General features: G+C 47.1%; 1 protein-coding gene across 1 annotated transcript in view; it reads right to left on the bottom strand.

Annotated features, from left to right (window-relative positions):
* Window positions 1-5,886: 5,886 nt before the first annotated feature.
* LOC149441821 (uncharacterized) overlaps window positions 5,887-25,942 on the bottom strand; it is a 69,494-nt gene continuing 49,438 nt past the window's right edge. The window contains exon 3 of the mRNA XM_089656861.1: window positions 5,887-9,115. Within this exon, the coding sequence (XP_089512987.1) occupies window positions 8,054-9,115 (1,062 nt within the window). The 3' untranslated portion in view covers window positions 5,887-8,053. The remainder of the gene's footprint in view (window positions 9,116-25,942) is intronic.

Here is a 25,942-nt window from a genome sequence, read left to right as displayed (position 1 = left end):
TTTTTTGTCATAGGGTGCTGGCAGATTACGGGCCTCCCATAGCTGCTGCCAGGCCCCTAATCTGCCATGGGCCCCTATACCGCCTCCTCATGCTGCTGCCAAGTCCAGAGTCTCTCATGGGTCCCTGTACGGCCTCCCATTGCTGCTGTCTCCATCGCCACACTCTGCCATGTGCCACTTTCAGGTCTCCTCACACTGCTGGTGTATTCCATTTTTTGTCATAGGGTGCTGGCAGATTACGGGCCTCCCATAGCTGCTGCCAGGCCCCTAATCTGCCATGGGCCCCTATACCGCCTCCTCATGCTGCTGCCAGGTCCAGAGTCTGTCATGGGTCCCTGTACGGCCTCCCATTGCTGCTGTCTCCATCGCCTCACTCTGCCATGTGCCACTTTCAGGTCTCCTCACACTGCTGGTGGGTTCCATTTTTTGTCATAGGGTGCTGGCAGATTACGGGCCTCCCATAGCTGCTGCCAGGCCCCTAATCTGCCATGGGCCCCCGTACCGACTCCTCATGCTGCTGCCAGGCCCGTAATCTGCCATGGGCCCCTGTTGTCGCTTGTTGGCATATTCCGCTCGTTCAGATGCTCCTTCTCCTGCTACTCCTCTTCACGGATTCCGTCAGCAGTCTTTCTTGGAATCCGTTTCCAAGAGACAACAGTTTGCGAGCACGCACCAGACGGTGCAGAAACTGAACGTCCTCCTGTCCAAGTTGCTGCTGCCAGGCTCGTAATCTGTCATGCGCCCCTGTACCGCCTCCTCATGCTGCTGCCAGGTCCAGAGTGTGTCATGGGCCCCCGTACCGACTCCAAATGCTGCTGCCAGGCCCGTAATCTGTCATGGGCCCCTGTACCGCCTCCCCATGCTGCTGCCAGGTCCAGATTGTGTCATGGGTCCCTGTACGGCCTCCCATTGCTGCTGCCAGGCCTGTAATCTGCCATGGGCCCCCCTACCGACTCCTCATGCTGCTGCCAGGCCCGTAATCTGCCATGGGCCCCTGTACCGCCTCCTCATGCTGCTGCCAGGTCCAGAGTGTGTCATGGGTCCCTGTACGGCCTCCCATTGCTGCTGTCTCTATCGCCACACTCTGCCATGTGCCACTTTCAGGTCTCCTCACACTGCTGGTGGTTTCCATTTTTGTCATAGGGTGCTGTATGGCCTCCCATTGCTGCTGCCTCCACCGCCACACTGTGGCTCCACACTCTGGTTTTGGCCCCGTGACTGGCCAAATGAGTGAAGTGTGCGGTGATTCTAAGATCGACGGCACTCATCTGCATGTCATACTGCCTGACAGTATTATTTCTCTTCCCCAGCAGACTCCAAGGGCATTTAAATTAAAGGTACAGTGTTCAGCACTAATATTAAGTCTCTCTGAAGCCTAGAAACACCCTTTTTTAAGTTAAATTCACAGCGAATATATTCGACTCGAATCGAAATTTTTCCACGAATTCGCCGAATCAGTCGAATCGAATTTTTGAATACTTCGCTCATCTCTAATGACCAGTGTTTCTTTTTTTCTTTCTTTTAAGATCAGCCAATTTTCAACCCGTCTAAGGACTGCTTTACCTGCTCTGAACAGCCGCTTGCCACAGAGCAGCCAAGATCATTCATTTAGCTGCTCCCATGCCAGCATTCCTTGGCCCCTCTCTCCTGTCCATTGCTCCCCGAACAAGCACCTTGTTTTGGTGTGAGCCCCAGAACACTCCTTCATGAGCCACGTAGACCAGAGAGGCAAGCTTTTCAAGCACATCATGAAATCAGGATGGGGCTCCACTTCAAGTAAGCATTAGTGTGCCTGGGGGAGGGGGGGACCTTGGGCCTTTCCAAACACAGTAGATGCTCCAAGAATGTTTCCTTGAACTCTTGAAATGGTTAAAAAGGAAAGACACTCTAGATAGCCTGCACTGAGAATTGACTGTCATGATGACGTGTCAATGATTATTTGCTCTCATTTTTCAGGAGTGGTACTGCTTGCGGTTGAAGCTGGTAGAAATCCACCTTCACGTCCTCCACTCACCTTCACTCGTGGCCAGTGGATATTTTGTGGCCCCAGGCAAGAATTGGCATCGAGGACCTGCATAATGACCCTGGCATGCCAGAGGTGGTTTGGAAGCAGCACAGCAATTTGACCATCCCTTTCCTCTATGTTGGTTTTAGGGTGCAGAATTGCTTCTCGTTGGTGAACGGACTGTCGCCGGATATCAGAGTCCCCATATTTTCAAGATATGTTTTAGCCATGTTGGCTTATTTTTATGTTGAGTCAATTAAAGACTATTTTTTGTTACCTTAAAAAAGTGTCAGATCCTCTTGATTGTATTCCCGAGACTTCAGACTGGCCAGATAATATGCAATCTGAGGAAAAGTCAGTGCAATGTCCTTCACAAGTAGCTAAAGTCTGTCATAGGAGGACCTACCAGAACAATGCATTCATTTGGAGTGGGCCAGGCCCATACAGTACATCATGGAGGCTTGCTATGAAGGAACATTCACGTTTGGATACTTGAGCTCATGTGGTTTGTTTCCAAATATTTCTGCCCATTGCAGCGTATTGACTATTGCAGCTCAATAAAGATCAGGCATACAGGAAGGTGTACCTTGTCCATAGAATGGCCACTGGGAGGTCCTATCTGGGCACACAGATCTGGCCTATCCATAATTGTGGAAAATGCCGATTCGGTCTGTTTTATAATATGAAGGGGTCAGTTCACGCTTGCTTCAGGGGAAACATTACAACCAATTTTGTTATTTTTCATAGGAAAACGTGGCCGATCCCTAGATGCATTGAGGTACATAGCAGAGGTTCAAGATACTCCATAGAAGAACTTATTGTTCTTCCTAACTATACAGGTGGCACAGACACAAGCATACACCCAGGGCCACTGTTAGATATCACGGGGCCCCATACAGCATACCTGACAGGCCCCCACCACCAGAGAAAATATCCAAATTATATATATGGTAAAAATACACAGCATTTTCTTCATGGACACATTCACAAATAAATTCCTGTTCAATCCAAATGATAAAACTGTACTAAGTTAATAAATCAAACGTTGTGTAATTGAGGGCTCATTCACATGGGTGCTGTGGCCTGTAGAGTGTGAATCAGTGGTTGGTTTTTGTGGCTGTCGCCATTAGCATGCAACCTATGTTACACTATGTGAATGCTGCAGATCCTAATTTGACAAGCATATGGTTGCAGGTGTACAGCCCTGAACACAGAAAGTGAGCATTCAGGGCCACTTCCCCACGCTTTCACACCTGTCAGATGACAACCTGTGTTCATACAGCTGCTGTGTCCCCATAGTGTAATAGGTGGCTCCAGCCACATAAACAGTGTTGTACAGGCCAAGGAACCTGTGTGAATGGGGCATTTTGTGTTTTTTTTGTCCTCAGCCCATTGAATTCAATGGGCTGCTTAACATGTGGAAACATGCCAAAATACTGCAGGCATGTTATTTTCAAAGTCTGTTACACCTAACCGCACAGTAGTGTGGTGCCATGTGTTTTTGTGGCTGTGAATGGGGCTGTTTTTAATAGATGTGTGGAGGTGCAATTACGTTTTCATTATAGTACCTGTGCACATCTACAGAGGGCATTGCATTTCTTTGCTGTGCTGGAAAATGTGTGTTCTTGAATGCATTTCTGCACCACCAATGGTGTGAACAAGTCCCAAGGGCCAGTTCACACTATAGAAACAGTCTAGATGCGTTCCTGATGCATTTTTTTTCATGCCCTTTTGGCATGCATGTTTAGTGTGTTCCAGTACATTTTGGATGCGTTTTGGACACGTTGCATTGCATTTTTGTATCCCTTCCAGTTAGTTTTTTCTACTTTTGTTTTATTCAATTTAATTAGGGACGTGTGCGTTTTAGTGCATTCAAGGGCATTTCAATGTGTTCCAGTACAGTTCTGTGCAGAAACAATGCAGCGTGGTCAACTTTGTTTACAGCACCTGCAATGCACTGAAAATGCAAGCACTGATGTGAACTATGACATTGACAACCATATAACCTTCTTTCTGTGCGTTTGTGATGCCGAAAAAGCAACTGAAACACATGTAGGGTGAACTGGTCCTAAAGATTATTAGAGGTAAGGGAACGGGACTGACCAGGAATTGTGAATTCAAACAGACTAGTGGTGATATACAATCAGCAATCGTATAATAATGTGAGATCTGAGCTGTAGCTGATAGAAAATGAGACACATTCACTTAATCAGTAAATAGTTAAAAAGAGTGGGGCGGTGATCCATAGATTTGCATATGGGACAGGTGATGATGGGGTGGGGGAGGGGGTTAAGTTGTATAAGGAGACAGATTTAAAAGAAGATAAAAAAGTTACAATGAAATATACACAGCATGAAACTTGCACATTTCCAAATTGGTGGAAGAACAGGACGCAGGTAACATTCATCCACTTTCTAGTCATTAGGCAAAATCATAATTGATTGATCAATATTCCTGGCGCTGACACAACCCAGAAAATTGATCTCCATTTTGTTAACATTCATAAATGTTATTTTTTAACATTTATGCAGGCCCAATGAACCTAACAACATGTCTTTTGAGTGTTGGCAGAAACACATCCATACAGGGAAAGCATGCAAACTGGGATGCAGCCATGACTGGGATTAGAACCCATGACCCAAGTTCTGAGCTCTAACCACTAAACCACTGTGGGAGACACAGTTTGAGCTACAATGTAGAATAGTTATATTGTTTAAAAATGATAGAGCGAGCGCTGGTCAAATGATATAGACTAGTAAAATGGTCTTACACAAGATAAATATAACCACGAACAGTAGTGCATGAACTCGTGAAAGATCATCCACCCCTGTGACAGTGTACTACACTATTGAGCACCTTTCTGGCTCCTGTGGCTGAGCTAATTCCTCCCCAGGACCATTTGGGCACCCACCCTGATGGATGGATGGCTGGAGCTGGATGACTAACCCATAGCTGCCAGCATACCGCTGCACCCCCAGATGTGTGATGTGTATAACCCATGCACATTAATGCTTTTGTTCTGGTGAGTGTAGACCAGTCCCAAGGGTGGTTTATCTTTCACGAGCTCATGCACTACTGTCCGTCACGGAGAGACCACACGTGCCATTCATAGGCACTCTCTGAGTTGGTACTCTCACACCAAGGACATTCCATTATTCAGGAATGATTATATGAACTTATTTTAGCACCATTTACCAGTTTACGTCATTATTGCAATTATTTGCACTTTTTGGTTTTTACATGCGTTCATTATTGATCACATGCATTTATAGCGCTGCACTTGACTTTAACATAGAATAGTTACATGATTACAGAGAAGGAAGATATCTCATTATATTGGGAAATTAGAACTATCCAAATTATTTGAGATATAAGTGTGAAAATGTTTAACATTTGAAAATAGAATGTATGACATTCATTAGTAAATGCATTAGTTGTCTGATCATTTTGGAGAAACAGCAAAAAAAACAAAACAATTCTAATACAGGAGTACTAATTATGTTACATTCTAAGTATTCTCTTTTGCTAACAGAAAAACGCCAACACTATAAAGCCCGCGCTTGTGCGCCATCTAGCGAACATATCCGGTATTGCATCTAAAAATGTGCCAGACGCGATTCCACATTTACTAATAGCAAAGTAGACGTTCGTCAATGAGATTGCTAGACGCCACTCAGAAGACTGACAGGTCCTCATTGATTTCACTGAGTCTGCCTGAATGGTCAGAGTCTGCTGGTAGACTCAAGTCTTAGTAAATCAGGGCCTAAAGGTTTAGTAAAGCAAAGGTTAAGTGGGGAGTAAATATCTGAAATCTTGAACCTGCCTCTGCTCAACAGAGTGTCAACCAATGTGGTTTGAAAAAGAGAAGGCTTGTCAGGAGCTAGTGATTTAACAAAGTTTATTACTTGCATTGCATATATAAAATGGTGTGAGGGCAAGTCCAGGGTCCCTAATGTCCGCAGGATTGGTGGAGGTTTACCGGAGGAAGAGTCAAAGATTGTGAAACAAGTGTAAGGTCTTGGGTGTGCCATTTAGCGTAGGCCGCGTATTGTTGTGGATGAGGGAAAGATGTATTACCATGAATAGGGAGGTAGAGGGAAACCCATGGGGACACTCCCAATTTGCATCTGATTTCTCTCCAGGCCACCAAAGTGTCATGTAAAAGAGGGTTGTTTTTTTTAGAGTTGGAAGCTGGTTTATATTGCCGTGTAAAATAGCAGCTACATTGTGCGGGTTACCATGTCAGATTCTAGCTGGTGGAGTAAATAGACGACTTGGATAGCCAGTCTAGACTGATGTGTAAGAGACATGCAAGGTAATATATGTGAATGTTGGGAAGGCCCGATCCCCCCTCGCTCCTCCGGTATGTGAATGCTGGGAAGGCCCGATCCCCCCTCGCTCCTCTGGTATGTGAATGTTGGGAAGGCCCGATCCCCCCTCGCTCCTCCGGTATGTGAATGTTGGGAAGGCCCGATCCCCCCTCGCTCCTCCGGTATGTGAATGTTGGGAAGGCCCGATCCCCCCTCGCTCCTCCGGTATGTGAATGTTGGGAAGGCCCGATCCCCCCTCGCTCCTCGGGAGATAGAGGTTTTGCAAAGCTATGCGTGGACGGCGACCCCTCCAGAGAAATTGTGAGAGAGCTGTGTTTAGTTTGGTTACGTCTCCATGCCGGAGTAGTAGAGGAATGGATTGAAGTGGATAAAGTAGTTTTAGGAAAGTCGCCATTTTAAAAAGATGAGATCTCCCCAGGAGCGTGAGGAGCAGACCCACCCACATGGCTAGCAGACACCTTTACCCTCCCCCACTTCCCATCTACTTCTCACACGTGGACACTGCTGGCGGACACTTCTACCCTCTACTTCTCACATGTGGACACTGCTAGCAGATACCTTTACCCTCCCCCACTTCCACTCTACTTCTCACACGTGGACACCGCTGGCAGACACCTTTACCCTCCCCCACTTCCACTCTATTTCTCACACGTGGACACCGCTGGCAGACACCTTTACCCTCCCCCAATTCCGCTCTACTTCTCACAGGTGGACACCGCTAGCAGACACCTCTACACTCCCCCACTTTCGCTCTGCTTCTCACACGTGGACACCACTAGCAGACACCTCTACCTTCCCCCACCTCCACTCTACTTCCCACACGTGGACACAGCTAGCAGATACCTCTACCCTCCCCCACTCTACTTCTCACACGTGGACACCGCTAGCAGACATCTTTACCCTCCCCCACTTAAGCTCTACTTCTCACACGTGGACACAGCTAGCAGACACCTTTACCCTCCCCCTCTTCCGCTCTACTTCTCACATGTGGACACAGCTAGCAGACACCTCTACCCCACTTCATCCAAGGAGATCCCATTGCTCCATCTTCTCTGCAGATTTGACCCAGTCATTATCACCCCCTATACCCCAACTGTTGAAGGGCCCCATCTATAGCCGGAAGAAGATGAACTCTCCTTGATCTCCATATACTGTATATCCATCAGTAACTCAGAGATGCTCCCACTTTCCATTAGCCAAGACCTGCTCCTCATCCCTCCACACCTGCCCCATATACAGTCCAGGCGTGGCAGTCCCGGGAGTGCAGCTGTGGCTGTGTGAAGCCTGAATGTCCCAGTAGGAGGAGTTCTGCCCGCAGTGTGAGCTGCACTCCTGGAGGACCCTGTTACAGTCTATGCTGCACCACCCAAAGCTTCATGATTGGCCTTCCTCTGCCTCATTGTCTGATATCAATTGTCCGTGTATTGCTACATGTTGGGGATTTCTGCTACAAATCTGAACTAGGAATAGAGAAACTTCATACATATCTTTGGTGACCTCTGATCTCCTTATGAACTGTTTCTTCCATGATGAAGATCAGCCATGGAGTATATCTGAGGTGTATATCAGGGGGTGCTTCTTCCCCACATGAGAGCTGGGATGTCCAGCAACATTCATCTAGAAGACATTTCCCGCACTCAAAGTACTAATACACCTCCAGGGTTCTGTGGGACCCCTGATGTACAGGAAGACAGGACTTCAGTGAGGAACATTTCCCTCACTCAGGACAGGAAAGTGGCTTCTCCCCCGTGTGAGATCTCTGATGTCTGGAAAGATGTGACTTCACTGAAAAACATTTCCCGCACTTAGGACAGGAATACGGCTTCTCCCCCGTGTGAGATCTCTGATGTGTGTAAAGATGGGATATCTGTGAAAAACATTTCCCGCACTCAGGACAGGAATACGGCTTCTCCCCCGTGTGAGATCTCTGATGTGTATAAAGATGGGACTTCTGTGAAAAACATTTCCCACACTCAGGACAGGAATACAACTTCTCCCCCGTGTGAGATCTCTGATGTCTGTAAAGACTGGACTTCTCTGAGAAACATTTCTCGCACTCAGGACAGGAATACGGCTTCTCCCCCGTGTGATATCTCTGATGCTTGTGAAAATGGGATTTCAATGAAAAAAAGTTCCCACACTCAGAACAGGAATATGGTTTTTCCCCCGTGTGAGATCTCTGATGTGTGTAAAGATTGGTCTTCTGTGAAAAACATTCCCCACACTCAGGACATGAATACGGCTTCTCTCCTGTATGAGATCTCTGATGTGTGTAAAGAATAGACCTATCTGAAAAACATTTCCCACACTCATGACAGGAATACGGCTTTTCTCCTGTGTGAGATCTTTGATGTGTGTAAAGAGTGGACTTCTCTGAAAAACATTTCCCGCACTCAGGACAGGAATACGGTTTCTCCCCCGTGTGAGATCTCTGATGTGTGTAAAGATTGGACTTCACTGAAAAACATTTCCCGCACTCAGGACAGGAATACGGCTTCTCCCCTGTGTGAGATCTTTTATGCACATTAAGATGGCATTTAAAATTAAATCCCTTCCCGCACTCAGTACAGGAGAACCTCTTCCCTGTTGGAAGGCCGGCCCGGTCCCGCACAGTCTGAGGTTCCTCAGGATACGAGGAATCCGATGGTCCATCTAAACTGGGTGGTGCCGGATGGACATTGGAGGGAGCCGGGTTTTCTCCTGGACTATACTGTGTGATGTCCTCATCTTCTACTTTCCAGTCTGGAGACAAAGTGAGACAATCCTCGGAGGTTTTCCTCATCTCCCGGCCATGGACTAAAATACAAAGACAAAGAGGATTACTAGACAGGAGCTGATTGGTTCCCCCAAACCAGGACTCCGCCCACATCAGGCAGCTTGGTCTCTGAGGAGCTTACAATTCCACCCTCAAGGGAACTAGGAAATGGCTCCTCTGATCTCCTACCAGATCATTTCTTTATTCATGGACCTTAGTCAGAGAGTGAGGAAACAACCAGAACTGTCTTTTATAGGAGGGACAGTGATGAGGGGATTATAGGACGAGGGTCCCCACCCCCTCTATCACTCATCGCCATCTTCCCAACACAAGAAGTACTGCACTTCCTTATTTAGTCCATGATTTAGTCATGAAGAACAGCGGGGCTGAGCCCCACCAGAGGTCAGAGAGTGAGGATGGGGGGAGAACAACCAAGATGAAGACTGGACTGATCCTGAAGACCACCATCATTGGGGTATTGACTCCTCCCTCATTATCACTTTCTGTTTAAGGCTCCAAAGTTGGAGGATGTTATCACATTATTATCACCATGTAAAAGTCTGTGCTCCAATCACATCATCCGATATAAAATGTCCAGCTGGGAGGAAATGGGTGTAACAAAAGAGAGTCCATATTATGTGTATATATAGCAGTGGGGGGAGGGGGAGAGCAGAAGTCAGGTGTATGTAATGTACAACATAGAGTATATAGTGCAGGGGTCAGCAGTATGTAATGTACAACATAGAGTATATAGTGCAGGGGTCAGGAGTATGTAATGTACAACATAGAGTATATAGTGCAGGGGTCAGGAGTATGTAATGTACAACATAGAGTATATAGTGCAGGGGTCAGGAGTATGTAATGTACAACATAGAGTATATAGTGCAGGGGTCAGGAGTATGTAATGTACAACATAGAGTATATAGTGCAGGGGTCAGGAGTATGTAATGTACAACATAGAGTATATAGTGCAGGGGTCAGGAGTATGTAATGTACAACATAGAGTATATAGTGCAGGGGTCAGGAGTATGTAATGTACAACATAGAGTATATAGTGCAGGGGTCAGGAGTATGTAATGTACAACATAGAGTATATAGTGCAGGGGTCAGGACTATGTAATGTACAACATAGAGTATATAGTGCAGGGGTCAGGAGTATGTAATGTACAACATACAGTATATAGTGCAGGGGTCAGGATTATGTAATGTACAACAGAGTATATAGTGCAGGGGTCAGGAGTATGTAATGTACAACATAGAGTATATAGTGCAGGGGTCAGGATTATGTAATGTACAACATACAGTATATAGTGCAGGGGTCAGGATTATGTAATGTACAACTGAGTAGTGCAGGGGTGAGGAGTATGTAATGTACAACATGGAGTATATAGTGCAGGAGTCAGGAGTATGTAACATGCAATATACTATATAATATACAGTATAAGGGTCAGGAATCAAATTATGGGTATTTAGAGGAAGTTTAAATGTTTACTGTAGACAAGTTGCAGAGATCCCACACCGCTGCCTCCCATCTCCTGAGACTGCACTCAGTGACTTGGGTCTGAGACTATACAGACATATCCCTCCACCCGGCACAGCCAGCAGACAACAGATCTTGCTAGATCCGGCCATTGGTAAGAACCCCAAGACACATGCCCCAAGTGCCAAGGTAGAGCAACACCTATGAAGAAGATGAACACTTTGCTGCCAGCTGAACCCCAGAATCGATATAAATCCAGTCTAGATACATAAATTGTGTCCCATGTGCTGATATTGCAGTGGTTACTCTACTCTGGACCAATCAGAGAGCAGTATTGTCACGATCAGAGGAGAAGACCACCTGGGACTGTAAACTCAGGATCTATAGTGGACCAGTGGAAACAACTAAACAGGTGTACCTGGGAACCGGTCCTCACATATACAGGAGCATTGTGACCACACACAAGAGTTGCAGGATCTAAGGGGCCATCCGGTCTTCACCAGAGCCCCTGGAGGGGTGGATGTTGTGCTGCATGGCAGCCCCCAGGTTGCGGCTCTCTAACACACCCGTGCAGGCACAGTGCAACCAAATAGCATGCTGGAAGGACACGCGGTACACACAGGATACTAGGAACCAAGGTCACCTACTGCAGCAACCTAGGAAGGGGCTCCGGGGGAGAGGACGCAGGGAACACGTGTAAAGTGCAGGAGAGGGAGGGATGCTGAGCAATGGTGCAGACAGAGAGACTCAGCAAGATGGAAAGGGCTGCAGGCAAACAACAGGAAACAATGCTGAGAAGGACACACACAGCAACAGGAAATGAGGGGATCCACGGACAGAAACCAAAGGGAATATAACTGCACAGCCAGAGGGAAAACACTGAGAACAAAGACAGGATCAAACAGCACACAGAATATGGGAATACTCAAGCAGCAGTGAACACCACAGGAACCAGAGGGGTGCGGCTTCCACATGAAGACACGTTGCTGGAACACTAATACACAGGTACAAAGACTTGATAATACCTAGGTTCAGGGGGGATAGGCAGGAACCCGAGCAACACGGACAGGAGGCAAAACCCGGTGCTGGATCAATGTGAAGGGAAGCATGACAAGTATGGGTGGAGGAATGGATTTAGTGTTCATGACCCACCTGTGCTGATCTCTGTAGGAGTGTCCTCCTCTATAAATGTCCCCGTTATTCCATCCTCCTCCATAGACTGCTGATCATCCCTCACATACGCCTCTTCTTCTTCTGCTTTCACCTCAAATTCTATATCGATTGGATCTCCACTCTAAATCAAGGAAATGAGAGAAAATATCATCTGTAAAATTTAAGGTCACATACAAATTCCACATATCATCTCCACAAGTCCATGTTCTAGATGCTCAATCCCACCAACCTTGCAACAATGAGGGATGGTGTGACCTTCCTGTGTGGAATCCCGGGAATACAGAGGACGGGGACATCTCTCTGGTGGGTTCCCATGACTGGATCCATCTGTAGGAAACACACACACTGACTGAATCCATTGTTTCTATGTGTTTATCAGATGATGGGGGATCTAGGTGGATCCTCCGTACTGCTCTCTCCTTTACAATAAAGTCTCCTCTTACCCGGTGATGTGAGGGGCGGCTGATTGTCCATCATGACGTCCTTGTAGAGATCCTTGTGTCCTTCTAAATACTCCCACTCCTCCATGGAGAAATAGACAGTGACACCCTGACACCTTATAGGAACCTGACACACACAATGATACAGTCACCATCCAGACACATCCCTTGTCTGTTACTGGAGAATGTCCCAGAATTCCCGGCACCGCTCACCTCTCCTGTCAGCAGCTCAGTGATCTCTCTGGTGACTTCTAGAATCTTCTTCTTCTTTCTCTCTTCTATCAGGGAGGGAGGTGGAGGCAATGTGATGTCATATGATCTCCAGACTTCACAGGAGGAAAACTCTACATCTGAACACAAATAGTCACATCAAATGATATTCCCAGAATCCTCCTCACCTCTCCATTCAGGTCTCCATTTTATTAAAGCCCCACTTCAGGCTGAGGTATAATTCCCCCCCACAGGACCCCCACACTACGCAGGGTATAGGCTTGTTGCAGCATTCTGATGTCATTACATACAACGCAGGACCAACAGTCCCACTTTACATGTGAGGATACCAAGGGACCCCACATCCTAAGAGCATCAGAAAAATGCCAGATGGAGGGACATTGGGAGGAGGAGCTGTGAGGTCAGTGTGATGTCATAGGATTCTCTGACTCTGGTTGGAAGGACATTGGGAGGGGGAGCTGTGAGGTCAGTGTGATGTCATAGGATTCTCTGACTCTGGATAGAAGGACATTGGGAGGAGGAGCTGTGAGGTCAGTGTGATGTCATAGGATTCTCTGACTCTGGATGGAGGGACATTGGGAGGAGGAGCTGTGAGGTCAGTGTGATGTCATAGGATTCTCTGACTCTGGTTGGAAGGACATTGGGAGGGGGAGCTGTGAGGTCAGTGTGATGTCATAGGATTCTCTGACTCTGGATGGAAGGACATTGGGAGGAGGAGCTGTGAGGTCAGTGTGATGTCATAGGATTCCCTGACTCTGGATGGAGGGACATTGGGAGGAGGAGCTGTGAGGTCAGTGTGATGTCATAGGATTCTCTGACTCTGGTTGGAAGGACATTGGGGGAGGAGCTGCGAGGTCAGTGTGATGTCATAGGATTCTCCATTCCCCGCCACTTATAAAAGTGGTATAATCCTTTGGTATAGACTGATGAGGTGAGGTGACACCTCTCCACAATGAGGAGAATGTTCTGCCCCTGAAGGGGTTATTCTGGGTTCCCACACTATATATGTGTGTATCATCATCTGCTGGAGATAAAAGATGTCACAGTGACTATGGAGGACGGACATGACTATGGAGGAAGAGGACGGACATGACTATGGAGGAAGAGGACGGACATGACTATGGAGGAAGAGGACGGACATGATGGGGGGTTACTGGGTGTAAATAGGAAATAACATCTTATTACCTCCTCTGCTGTCACTTCCAGCAACGTCTCCTCTCTGCTTTCTCCCAACTCAGCTCTCACCCGGAACTTCCTGTCTGTGCCTGACATCACTTCCTGTCTGTGCCTGGCATCACTTCCTGTCTTCCATAGAGACTTCCTGTGTGGGTAGAAGTGAGATCCCCACCTTGTGGAGCTCAGAGGAACTGCAGCCCCGAGAAGCGTCTGGTAGTGTGGCCCCGGCCTTGTGCTGGGTGTGTATGGACTGTAGATCCTTGTGTAGAGGAGGAAATGACTCCTATCTGTGACTGCTGTAACCTGCTGACTGGCATCTCCTGTGAAATCTGACACTTGCACTGGATACACACAAGGCAGTGAGGGATTTCAGCCCCTCCCTTCTCCTCTCAGACTGTAATACAGAGAGAGCCAATCAGAAGAGGTATTAAAGGAGCCAATGACAGGCACTTTCTCAAGCAGGAGGTGCAGCTGCAAAGCATTGTGGGATATGCAGTCCTGAACAGAAATGGCCAGATAGGCTGATATGAGGGATGGAACTACAGAGACCAGCATGCTTAGTGAGAGCAGAGTGAAGGACTCCATCTTGTTTTTCCTGAGGGGAGGCAGTCTGCATGTGGCAGGAGACAGTCTGGACCTGGCAGAGAAGTGCTCAGGGTCAGTTCACTCCATGTTTAGGTATCTGCATCAGTCAGGGAACATCCAACCTGAGAGATGTGGCCTACAGTACAGTGCCTACACCGACAGTGTGAAGGGCTCATCGTGAGGTGACCACAGGAGCCGGTCATTTCCAGGACCATGGTTTGGGCCTTAGTCCCAGGATCTGGTGAGAGGGATTTTGCCCCCTGGCAGATGACAGGAACACGGCACACAGAGACATGACACTTCTCCCATACTCACCAGGCACTGGGTTGTGTAGATGGTCCTGCTATACAGACACAGTGTTTGCTTTGCTATACAAATCCTGCCACGGGATTACAATGATACTTTACCATAGGAGTGTAAGTGCACCAATGAAAGTGTCTCGCTGAAGACCCCAACATTCATCCTGTTACCAAGAGACTGAAGTTACTGGTGCCATATGGGCACGCGCATGCGTATTCAGGCCTCTATATTGCATGGTGTGGGAGGGAATAGCTCTACCTTGGAAAGTAGCTATGAAGCATCAGTTGGGCGCAGTGTTTGCCTATTGGGCTTGTGGTGTCGGGGGTTAGAAGGGAGAAGTCTGACACAACAGAGTCATTCTTCTGCTCTCCTCCAGGCACACCTAGGATCGGCACAGGGGGTGATGCCAGTTAGAGGGGTGGGAGATTAGTGAACATTCTCTCCTGGATCTCCCCTTCTTTCATTGAACATTTACTCCTGGATTTCCACTTCCCATGGTGAACGTTCACTCCTGGATTTCTCCCTCCTGGAGTGAGCCTTTGCTCCTGGATCTCCCCTTCCTTTAGTGAATGTTCGCTCCTGGATCTCTCTTCCTTCAGTGAACATTGACTGGTGGATATCAGAGGATGGGGAGATGTCAGAGGTCCATCAGCTTCATCAGATGACAGGAGAGACATTAGAGGTCTATCAGCTTCATCTGAGAACAGGAGAGATATCAAAATGACCATGTGAGGGACCGCCTGGCGGTACCACTAGCACTCCACTGAATAGGCGTCCCCAGCGCACGGAATCTAAGTCCCAGGGTGCTTGTTCACCAGGGCCCCTGATGGTGGGGATGGACTTGGAGCCCCCCGAGACCAGGTCGTGGCTACTGGGTGCGTCCGTCAGTGGTAGTGGTATGCGCCAAGGGCTCCCACGGGGAAGAGTCTATGAGGAGGTCAGAAGACCCCACTGCAAGGGATGGATGGATGAGCAAGGTCAGATGGGCCAGGTCGGTAACGGAGAGGACGGCAAGGTACAAGGCAGCGGGCATAGAATGGTCGGGTCACACGCCAGGTCAGCAACAGCAGGTCAAATCCAATAGGGGGCATTCAGGAGAGAGGTCAGGCAAAGCAAGGGTCAGAATAGGAGAAAGCAGCAAGGTCAGGTACAATCCGGGTCAGCAACTTACAATTCACAGGTTCGCAGGATACAGGATGCAGGAAAGACCAGAAGGCACTGAATGACAGCTCAGGGCCATTTAAATATCCCACCCTGCGCTGCCATTGGTGCCCAGCGGGCGGCCGCGGCTTCTACTGCGCATGCGCGAACTCGAACGCCACGGCCGGCCCGGACCTAGTGCCCATGTCCCTGCACAGGGCGGTGCACTGCGCCTGCGCCGGGATCATCGCGGCAGGGATCGAGGAGATCCCTGACAGTCCATCAGCTTCAATGTAGAACAAGGGAGACATCAGAGGTACATCAGCTTTATCAGAGGGCAGGGGAGTCATCAGAGGTCCATCAGCTTCATTGGAGATGGGAGACATCAGAGGTCCATTAGCTTCATCAGAGGACAGAGGAGAAATCAAAGGTCTATCAGCTTCATCAGAGGACAGGGGAGACATCAGAGGTCCATCAGCCTCATTGGAGACAGGAGAGACATCAGAGGTCCATCAGCCTCATTGGAGACAGGGGAGACATCAGAGGTCCAGTAACTTCATCAGAGGACAGAGGAGAAATCAAAGGTCTATCAGCTTCATCAGAGGACAGGGGAGACATCAGAGTTCCATCAGCTTTATTGGAGGACAAGGGAGACATCAGAGTTCCATCAGCTTTATTGGAGGACAGGGGAGTCATCAGAGGTCCATCAACTTCATCAGAGGACAAGGGAGACATCAGAGTTCCATCAGCTTTATTGGAGGACAAGGGAGACATCAGAGTTCCATCAGCTTTATTGGAGGACAGGGGAGTCATCAGAGGTCTATCAACTTCATCAGAGGACAAGGGAGACATCAGAGGTCCATCAGCTTCATCGTAGGACAAGGAAGACATCTGAGGTCCATCAGCTTTATTGGATGAAAGGAGTCATCAGAGGTTGTCACAGATCCCACCCACATGCACACGCCCACAGCGACTAGCTAACCGAGGCATGCATGTCTGGCCATGACTTGGTGTAAAGAGGGAATGAGGGGGACTTATTTTGTCACAGCCCGCACTACCTCTCCTCTCATATTAGGACCCATGCAGTTTATGTTGTCTATATGGAGGAGGTGTAGGGTTAGATTCATCCTAGGCTCTAAGTGTTCCCCCTTGACCAACATCATTTTTAATCCAAGTCTCCCAGATGGTCTGGCCATTGGTCGAGTCCATCCTTGGGCTGAGGTTAATCTATTCCAATTGCAACATTTGGTCAATCCCGGGAATTCACAACCTTAAATCCTTCCCTGACATTCAAAAAGCTGCTCGCATTCCACCCCATCAGTATTTTGTTTATCTACAGATACAACACATTTTTGCCCCCAAAGCCTCTTCTCTGACTCTTGAACAACCTACCCCTTTAGATCATATCTGCATCCAAGGCCCACACCACCGGGACATCATTTCCGCTACGTATACATTGCTTGTAGATGTCGCCCTTTTTCTATTGGTTCTCCCCTTTATATGTGTAAATGGTCCCGTTTCCTTCAATGTGATATTGGGTTGGATCCATGGAGTAGGATTTGGGAGGCCTCTTCTAAATCTTCTGTGTGTGTAATGTGTACAGAAATCCTTCTAAGACCCCAATGTTTTGGTATCGGACCCCTGAGGTTCTCCATGATAGTAACCTGAATGTTTCCTCCGTTTGCTGGTGTTGTGGGACGGAAACTGACACTCTTTTCCACATTTTTTTGGGATTGCCGGTCCATTGCGCCCTTTTGGAGGAGGTCCTTACCACATTGTGGTTACTTCTGTGGGCTCCTGTCCCTTTTGAGCCCATTTACTTTCTGTTGGGTCTACCTTTTCGGGTCTCTCTAAATGTGCGAGGAAACTTTCCACCTACATGAGGGCAGCCAGGAGAACCATTCCCATGCATTGGCTGTCTTCTATGTCCCCCATGTTACCGGCACTGATGAAGGTCAGAGCAGAAATGAGAAAGTTGGAGTACCTACCTGCTTTACACCCTGCTACTGTCCCTGCGCTGGAGGCAGTTCAGGACCCACGGGACACCTATGACACCGATCTGTCTGCTCCGATCGTTTGTGATTGATGGCCATGTCACTGTTTTGTATTGACATTGTATGTTCTTATGTACCTCTCATCGATGAGCTGCTTTATCAGCCTTCTCTCCCTCTCTGCTTTTATTTTACATTTACCTTTGTGACTGCTTGTTGTAATGTGTGACATAGAGATGGAAATGGGTGCTAATAGGCTGCAGGCGATCCGCTGAGACATAGAGAGGGAAATGGGAGCTAATAGGCTGCAGGAGATCTGCTGAGACATAGAGAGGGAAATGGGTGCTAATAGGCTGCAGGAGATCTGCTGAGACATAGAGAGGGAAATGGGTGCTAATAGGCTGCAGGAGATCCGCTGAGACGTAGAAAGGGAAATGGGAGCTAATAGGCTGCAGGAAATCCGCTGAGACGTAGAGAGGGAAATGGGTGCTAATAGGCTGCAGGAGATTCGCTGAGACGTAGAGAGGTAAATGGGTGCTAATAGGCTGCAGGAGATATGCTGAGACATAGAAAGGGAAATGGGAGCTAATAGGCTGCAGGAGATATGCTGAGACGTAGAGAGGGAAATGGGAGCTAATAGGCTGCAGGAGATCCGCTGAGACGTAGAGAGGTAAATGGGTGCTAATAGGTTGCAGGAGATATGCTGAGACATAGAGAGGGAAATGGGAGCTAATAGGCTGCAGGAGATCTGCTGAGACATAGAAAGGGAAATGGGAGCTAATAGGCTGCAGGAGATATGCTGACACATAGAGAGGTAAATGGGTGCTAATAGGCTGCAGGAGATCTGCTGAGACGTAGAGAGGGAAATGGGAGCTAATAGGCTGCAGGAGATCTGCTGAGACATAGAAAGGGAAATGGGTGCTAATAGGCTGCAGGAGATCTGCTGAGACAATGAAATGTGTATGAAATGGATGGATGTGCAGACACTCCCAGAAGATGATGTCATTATGAGTGGATTGATATATATTTTTGCATTGTCCCCCCCAGAAGGATCAGGTTTGGCGGGATCGCTCTCATTAGCTATACATTTGTATTTTGTGTTCTGTGTTTGTAAGACTTTTCTATATGTAATAAGAGATGTTTGTTGAACAGTTAGTTACATAAGAGTTACATTTATTTCTTTTTCCTTTATTCAGTAATGTTTCATCTCCCGTAGTATCCCTGTAAGGTACATATTATACAGGAAGGGGGATTATGGGATGGATCTCGGGGCTGCAGTTCCTCTGAACTCCACAAGGTGGGGATCTCACCCATACTCACACAGGAAGTCTCTATGGAATGCAGACAGGAAGTGATGTCAGGCACAGACAGGAAGTGATGTCAGGCACAGACAGGAAGTGATGTCAGGTGCAGATAGGAAGTGATGTCAGATGCAGACAGGAAGTGATGTCAGGGACAGACAGGAAGTTCCAGATGAGAGGTGAGGTGGGAAGAAGTATAGAGGAGACGTTGGTGGAAGTGGCAGCAGAGGAGGTAATAAGATGTAATTTCCTATTTACAACAAATGTATATAAATCTGAGGCTCTTTTAGGAATGTTGGGGGGTTAAAAAATGGAAGGGGCTTTATAGCAACTTAAATGTGTAATATGTGTAACATTGTTCTGTTTATCTCCTCCTCCCCTCCCCCGCCTGTCTCCAGCACCGCACCCGGGGACTAGCAGGGAGGAGAGAGACCTTGCAGTGTAATGAGAACCGATTGGCTGCTCCTCAGGAAAGGGGAGTGTCCGGCTTATCCTTCCTCCCTTTCACTCCCAGAGCCATTTTTGCACTTTTTGCACATTTAAAAAATCATTTTATCCTGAAGATGACACAAAACCCCCAAAATATCAATTTTCTGAAAGTAGAGACTTTAGAGAATAAAATAGCGGCAGTTCCAAAATTTTATGTCACAAAACATTATCACAAAGTCTAGGAAATGCCAAATTTCATTAAAAAATACTCTTAAGCTGATTTCAGGGCACAAAAAAGCAATAAATGACCCATTTATGTGTAATAATATAAAAGCCGAGGTTGCAGCGAGTAAATAGATATCCAACATGTCAAACCTTAAGTTGTGTGTGCTGAAATGGTGACAACCTTTAGTCCCGGTATTATCTATAGGTGACACATTTATAGCTCCTTCCAGGTCATCAGTATAGAGTACGGAGGAGGTCTGCTCCTAGAATTATCCTCTCATTCTGGTGTGACCGGCGATATGTAACGTGTATCACAATCAATGTTATCACGCGTAGGCGATCCAGCGTGTGCTCTTATGTTTGGGTGTGCATATATGTGGGGGTGGGGGGGGGCCTCAAAATTTTTTAAGGGGTGGAGTTATGTACTTTGGTGTAACTTTAATTCTTTACAATTAAAAAAAAGTATTTTTACTTAAGGGGACAAAGTCCTCTATGAGATGACTTTTAATGACAGGTTCTCTTTATTGAGACATCCAGGGTCTAAAAGACCCCCAATGTCTCCCCTGCACAGCATTGGATGTAATGTAGAGCACATCGCACCGCATTACATTCTTTGCTGGCCTCAATGGTCGGGAAATCTGTCATAACGTCACTTCTGGGTCAGGACAAGAAGGGAGTGAACGTGTCCGCTCTCCTCCGTCCCCTCTACCCTCCGACACCCGCTGACCCGGGCCCACAGATGGGCAAGCAGAGCCGGGGAAGCATAGTAGGTACAGGAGAGGTTCACACACACGGGGGTGGCAGAGGCTGGCACCTGAAAGGAGAGCCCTGCGGCTTGCCCTCAGCAGGGATAAAGATTAAAAACAATACTTGCCCGGCCCCCAGAACTACATATCCCGGGCGTCGGGTGATGTAAAGTGACCATCCCTGCATGATGAGCCGACATTGACCTCACAGCACTGCCTCAGAGCAAACTAGTCATAGGAAGGATCAGATTTATCATTCCTTGTCTGCAGATCTAAAACTCATCAAAACCAGTTCAGAGACCAAACAAACCCAACAGAGAAAAGGGGCCCCGGACCCCAAAATTGTAGTAAACACTAAACAGTCCAAACAAAATGTCTTCCCATGGGGGAGTAGTTCTTCAATGTCCAGCAACCCTCCTATTCCCCCCTCACATCCACATCCTATTATTGTGTGACCAATACCATCCAAATCATTCTTACTTTCATTTCCCAAAGTTATCCGTCTACAAGGAGACCTGTATAGATCACATGATGGAACCAATGAGGATGGAGGAGGACCGGAGTCACATGACTGAGAAGATACTAAACCTCACCCTGGAGATCATCTACCTGCTGACCGGAGAGGTGAGGAGGATTCTGGGAGGTCACATGACATCACTCTTATCTCTATTATTAAAACACAGACCTGACAGGAGAGATGAGGAGGATTCTGGGAGGTCACATGACATCACTTTGATCTGTATTAAAAAAAACACAGACCTGACCGGAGAGGTGAGGAGGATTCTGGGAGGTCACATGACATCACTCTCATCTCTATTAATAAAACACAGACCTGACCGGAGAGGTGAGGAGGATTCTGGGAGGTCACATGACATCACTCTCATCTCTATTAATAAAACACAGACCTGACCGGAGAGGTGAGGAGGATTCTGGGAGGTCACATGACATCACTCTTGTCTATTCTGGTCAATAGACCATTTTATTTTTGCACACATTTAGATGATGTCAGGTGGTTGATGTTTTATTTGTCTCCTGATCTGTAGGATTATGTTGTAAAGAAGAAGTCTAGTGGGGAGCCAATCTCAGGAGGATGGAGCAGAACCCAGAGCCTCACCATGGTGCCTCCATCTCATTCTCTGATACCTGAGAGGGAGAAAGAGCAGAAGATTCTGGAACTGACCACCATGATGGTCCATCAGCTGACAGGAGAGGTGAGCGGTGCCGGGAATTCTGGGACATTCTCCAGTAACAGACAAGGGATGTGTCTGGATGGTGACTGTATCATTGTGTGTGTCAGGTTCCTATAAGGTGTCAGGGTGTCACTGTCTATTTCTCCATGGAGGAGTGGGAGTATTTAGAAGGACACAAGGACCTCTACAAGGACGTCATGATGGACAATCAGCAGACTTTGGGTTTTGTGAAGATTGTAAGGAAGGAATTTCCCCGGAATGAGACGATATTGAAGCTCACCCTGGAGATCCTCAGCCTGCTGACTGGAGAGGTGAGTGTAATGAAGGAGTTAAATCTGACTCGGCTGTACACTGGGAGGGATTCAGAGTCACTTGAAGTCTTCTGATGTTCTGTAATCAATAACGACATCCACACAAGTACTATGAATACATAAAGTGTCCGGACTCTATGAGATTTGGTTATAGCACAAGATGGCGGCATTTGTTATAGAAGAGAACAATCTCAGCTTTAGTCCAATCAGTGAGACCCATGATTACCAGCATGCCACGCCCACTGACCACTAAATCCATGGGTGACATTTCCTGGTGGGTCAGTGAGCCTTACTAGTAAACCATTAGTGACTCTATTATATGACTTCTAGAAGGAGCTATAAATCTGACCCCATTGTCATCATATCATTGGATGGAGATGTCTGTCCTTTGCTGAGTCGGCACATTGTGGCCAATCCCTGGAGAATAAATCTAGAGCTGACCATAGAAGGGAGGGATTATGGGAGAGTGAGATTTATCTTTGTATCACACAGAACTGTACAGGAGTCATGAAGAAATCTACCGACAATGACACCAGAAGGAGATCTCATCGTATGACCACAAGATCCTCGAGAATCCAGAATCTAATCACCATCCCCCCACCTCTATCCCTGATCCCTACAAGACAGAAGACACAGAAGATTCTAGAAGTCACCAAGAAGATGATGGAGCTGCTGACAGGAGAGGTGAGCGGTGCCGGGAATGACTGAGAAGATACTAAACCTCACCCTGGAGATCATCTACCTGCTGACCGGAGAGGTGAGGAGGATTCTGGGAGGTCACATGACATCACTCTTATTCTATTAATAAAACACAGACCTGACCAGAGAGGTGAGGAGGATTCTGGGAGGTCACATGACATCATCCATCTCTATTAATAAAACACAGACCTGACTGGAGAGGTGAGGAGGATTCTGGGAGGTCACATGACATCACTCTTATCTCTATTAATAAAACACAGACCTGACCGGAGAGGTGAGGAGGATTCTGGGAGTCTAACATGATATTCCTATTGGTTCCTCAATACAGAGATTTCCTCTTCTGAAGTCAGGTGATCATATGACCATCTCAGTGCCTCCATGTGACTCCCTAAACCCTGAGAGACACAACATGCAGAAGATTCTAGAAGTCACCAAGAAGATGATGGAGCTGCTGACAGGAGAGGTGAGCGGTGCCGGGAATTCTGGGACATTCTCCAGTAACAGACAAGGGATGTGTCTGGATGGTGACTGTATCATTGTGTGTGTCAGGTTCCTATAAGGTGTCAGGGTGTCACTGTCTATTTCTCCATGGAGGAGTGGGAGTATTTAGAAGGACACAAGGATCTCTACAAGGACGTCATGATGGACAATCAGCCGCCCCTCACATCACCGGGTAAGAGGAGACTTTATTGTAAAGGAGAGAGCAGTACGGAGGATCCACCTAGATCCCCCATCATCTGATAAACACATAGAAACAATGGATTCAGTCAGTGTGTGTGTTTCCTACAGATGGATCCAGTCATGGGAACCCACCAGAGAGATGTCCCCGTCCTCTGTATTCCCGGGATTCCACACAGGAAGGTCACACCATCCCTCATTGTTGCAAGGTTGGTGGGATTGAGCATCTAGAACATGGACTTGTGGAGATGATATGTGGAATTTGTATGTGACCTTAAATTTTACAGATGATATTTTCTCTCATTTCCTTGATTTAGAGTGGAGATCCAATCGATATAGAATTTGAGGTGAAAGCAGAAGAAGAAGAGGCGTATGTGAGGGATGATCAGCAGTCTATGGAGGAGGATGGAATAACGGGGACATTTATAGAGGAGGACACTCCTACAGAGATCAGCACAGGTGGGTCATGAACACTAAATCCATTCCTCCACCCATACTGCTCACTGATTGGTCCAGAGTAGGGCGGGGACTGGGTGATATCAGCCTGTAATCCCCTGGTCACTTTCCTGAGCTGTGTTCCCCGTCCTGTATTCCTGGATTTCTCTCGGATAATCTTCCTTCTCTGTGCTGCAGACACAATTTATGTATCTAGACTGGATTTATGGAGGTTCTGGGGTTCAGCTGGCAGCAAAATGTTCATTTTCACCATAGACGTTACTAGACCTAGGCACCTGGGGTATGTGATTTGGTACTTCTTCCCCATCACCGGGTCTAGTAAGATCTCTGACAGAACATTTCTCCCAGGGTTCCTTGCTCTGTAGTCTGCTGGCTGTGCCGGGTGGAGGGATATGTCTGTAGTGTCTCAGACCCAAGTCACTGAGTGCAGTCTCAGGAGATGGGAGGCAGCGGTGTGGGATCTCTGCAACTTGTCTACAGTAGACATTTAAAGTGGTTGTAATCCCTCCATATACCCAGTGCAGTGACTGGCCTCAGGTGATACACAGAGATAAAACAAATCCTACGTATGTTGCACCTTTTTATCTGTAACAATCTTCTCTACAACTGTTCAAAGCCCAGAATGTAAACAGATTGTCTGAGAAGTCAGAAAAAAGAGACAGAGAGATAAAGTCACATTCTGCAGAGCTCAGTGAGGTGAGCTCTGAAAGATGATTGGAGGGAAGTTACACACCCCTTTCACACAGGAACAGAGCTGAGGCTGTCAATCACAGGCTGTGTGCTGGAGCTTCTCCCCTTTCACATTTCTTCTCTTGGTGTCAGGAAGACTTGTCAGAAGTGACTCAGCTGCTGATCGCAGAGGAAGGAGACAGCAGACAGAAATGGCTCTTATTGCTCTGGAGTGAGACAAGTACACACTGTAGAGGGATATGTTTGTTCATATTCCATGTCTGAGGGTTACAACCCCTGTAAGTGATCTCTGATTACTAAACACCAATTTGATGTGATCCTTACACTATTTATTAGTGTGGCCCCCCTTGTCCTGAATAGAGGTACTATGTGGGTTTAGTTTGTGGCTGGGCTGTACTTGGCTCAGGCTGATTGTATAGTTCTTCACTTGGTTTCTCCCTAAGTTTAGGTTGTCTTGTGATGTCTCACTGTGGCCAGTAGATGTCACTGCTATCACTGGACATAGGATGAGATTTCACCAACCAAACTAAAGGGATATTAAACCACAAATGTCCCATATTGCAGCTTACCAATCATTGGGTGTGGCGGCTGCATTCCTTTTCTTTGACTTTTTTCCCTGTTTTCACCTGGTGATCTGGCCAGTAAAACACACACCCCCTATCACAGCACCCCCACTGTGGAGACAGCAGCAGTCAGTCTGGGGGAGGGGAGTGTTAGATGTATTAGCAGATTTAAAAACAGTAACTAATTGAAGCCAAACTCCAGCTCACACTTCATAATCAGTTTCATCAAACAGAATTTTTTCCTTTTGGGTTAAAAGTTTTACATGAATAAATAAAAGCTGATCATTGTAAGCCCCCTGTCAGTGGTAAATGGTCTGCCTCATCCCTGGAACTGATACATTCTGCTGTAGAGTTTTTATAAAACAGATTTACTGGCTAGATCACCAGATGAATGTAGAAGAAATCCTGAAAAATTAAAACTAATACTGTTTAGTCCTAACTTTTGTATCCTATATGGTAAGTTGTACATTACATACAGCGAAGGAAATGCATATTTGCTCCCCGGCTGATGCTGAATGTTCGCCCCTCACACAGAAATGATCGGTCTAACAATGGAATGTTCGGTGTAACACTGAGAGACAGAATACAACAACAAATTCAGCAGAAATGCGTCTAACAAATGATGACGGATCTGCATGTTCATGAGGGAAAGAAGGATTTGATCCCCTATCATTCAGCAGGATTTCTTGCTCCCAGGTGTCTCTCATACAGGTAACAAGCTGAGATTAGAAGCAGTCTCTTAAAGGGAGTGCTGCTAATCTCATTGTGTTACCTGTATAAAAGGCACCTGTCCACAGGAGCCATCAAACCATCAGATTCCAAACTCTCCACCATGGCAAAGACCAAAGAGCTGTCCAAGGATGTCAGGGACAAGATGGTAGACCTACACAAGGCTGGACTGGGCTACCAAACTATGGCCAAGCAGCTTGGTGAGAAGGTGACAACAGTTGGTGCAATCATTCACAAATGGAAGAAACACAAAACAAGTGTCAGTCTCCCTAGGTCTGGTGCACCATGCAAGATCTCACCTCGTGGAGTGTCAATGAT

This window comes from Staurois parvus, unplaced genomic scaffold (genome assembly GCF_062004578.1).
Source record: "Staurois parvus isolate SC_StPar_1 unplaced genomic scaffold, SC_StPar_1.0 ptg000942l, whole genome shotgun sequence".
Classification (NCBI taxonomy): domain Eukaryota; kingdom Metazoa; phylum Chordata; class Amphibia; order Anura; family Ranidae; genus Staurois; species Staurois parvus.
The sequence above is the reverse complement of the archived record's forward strand: the minus strand, read 5'-3'. Positions and strand labels throughout refer to the sequence as shown.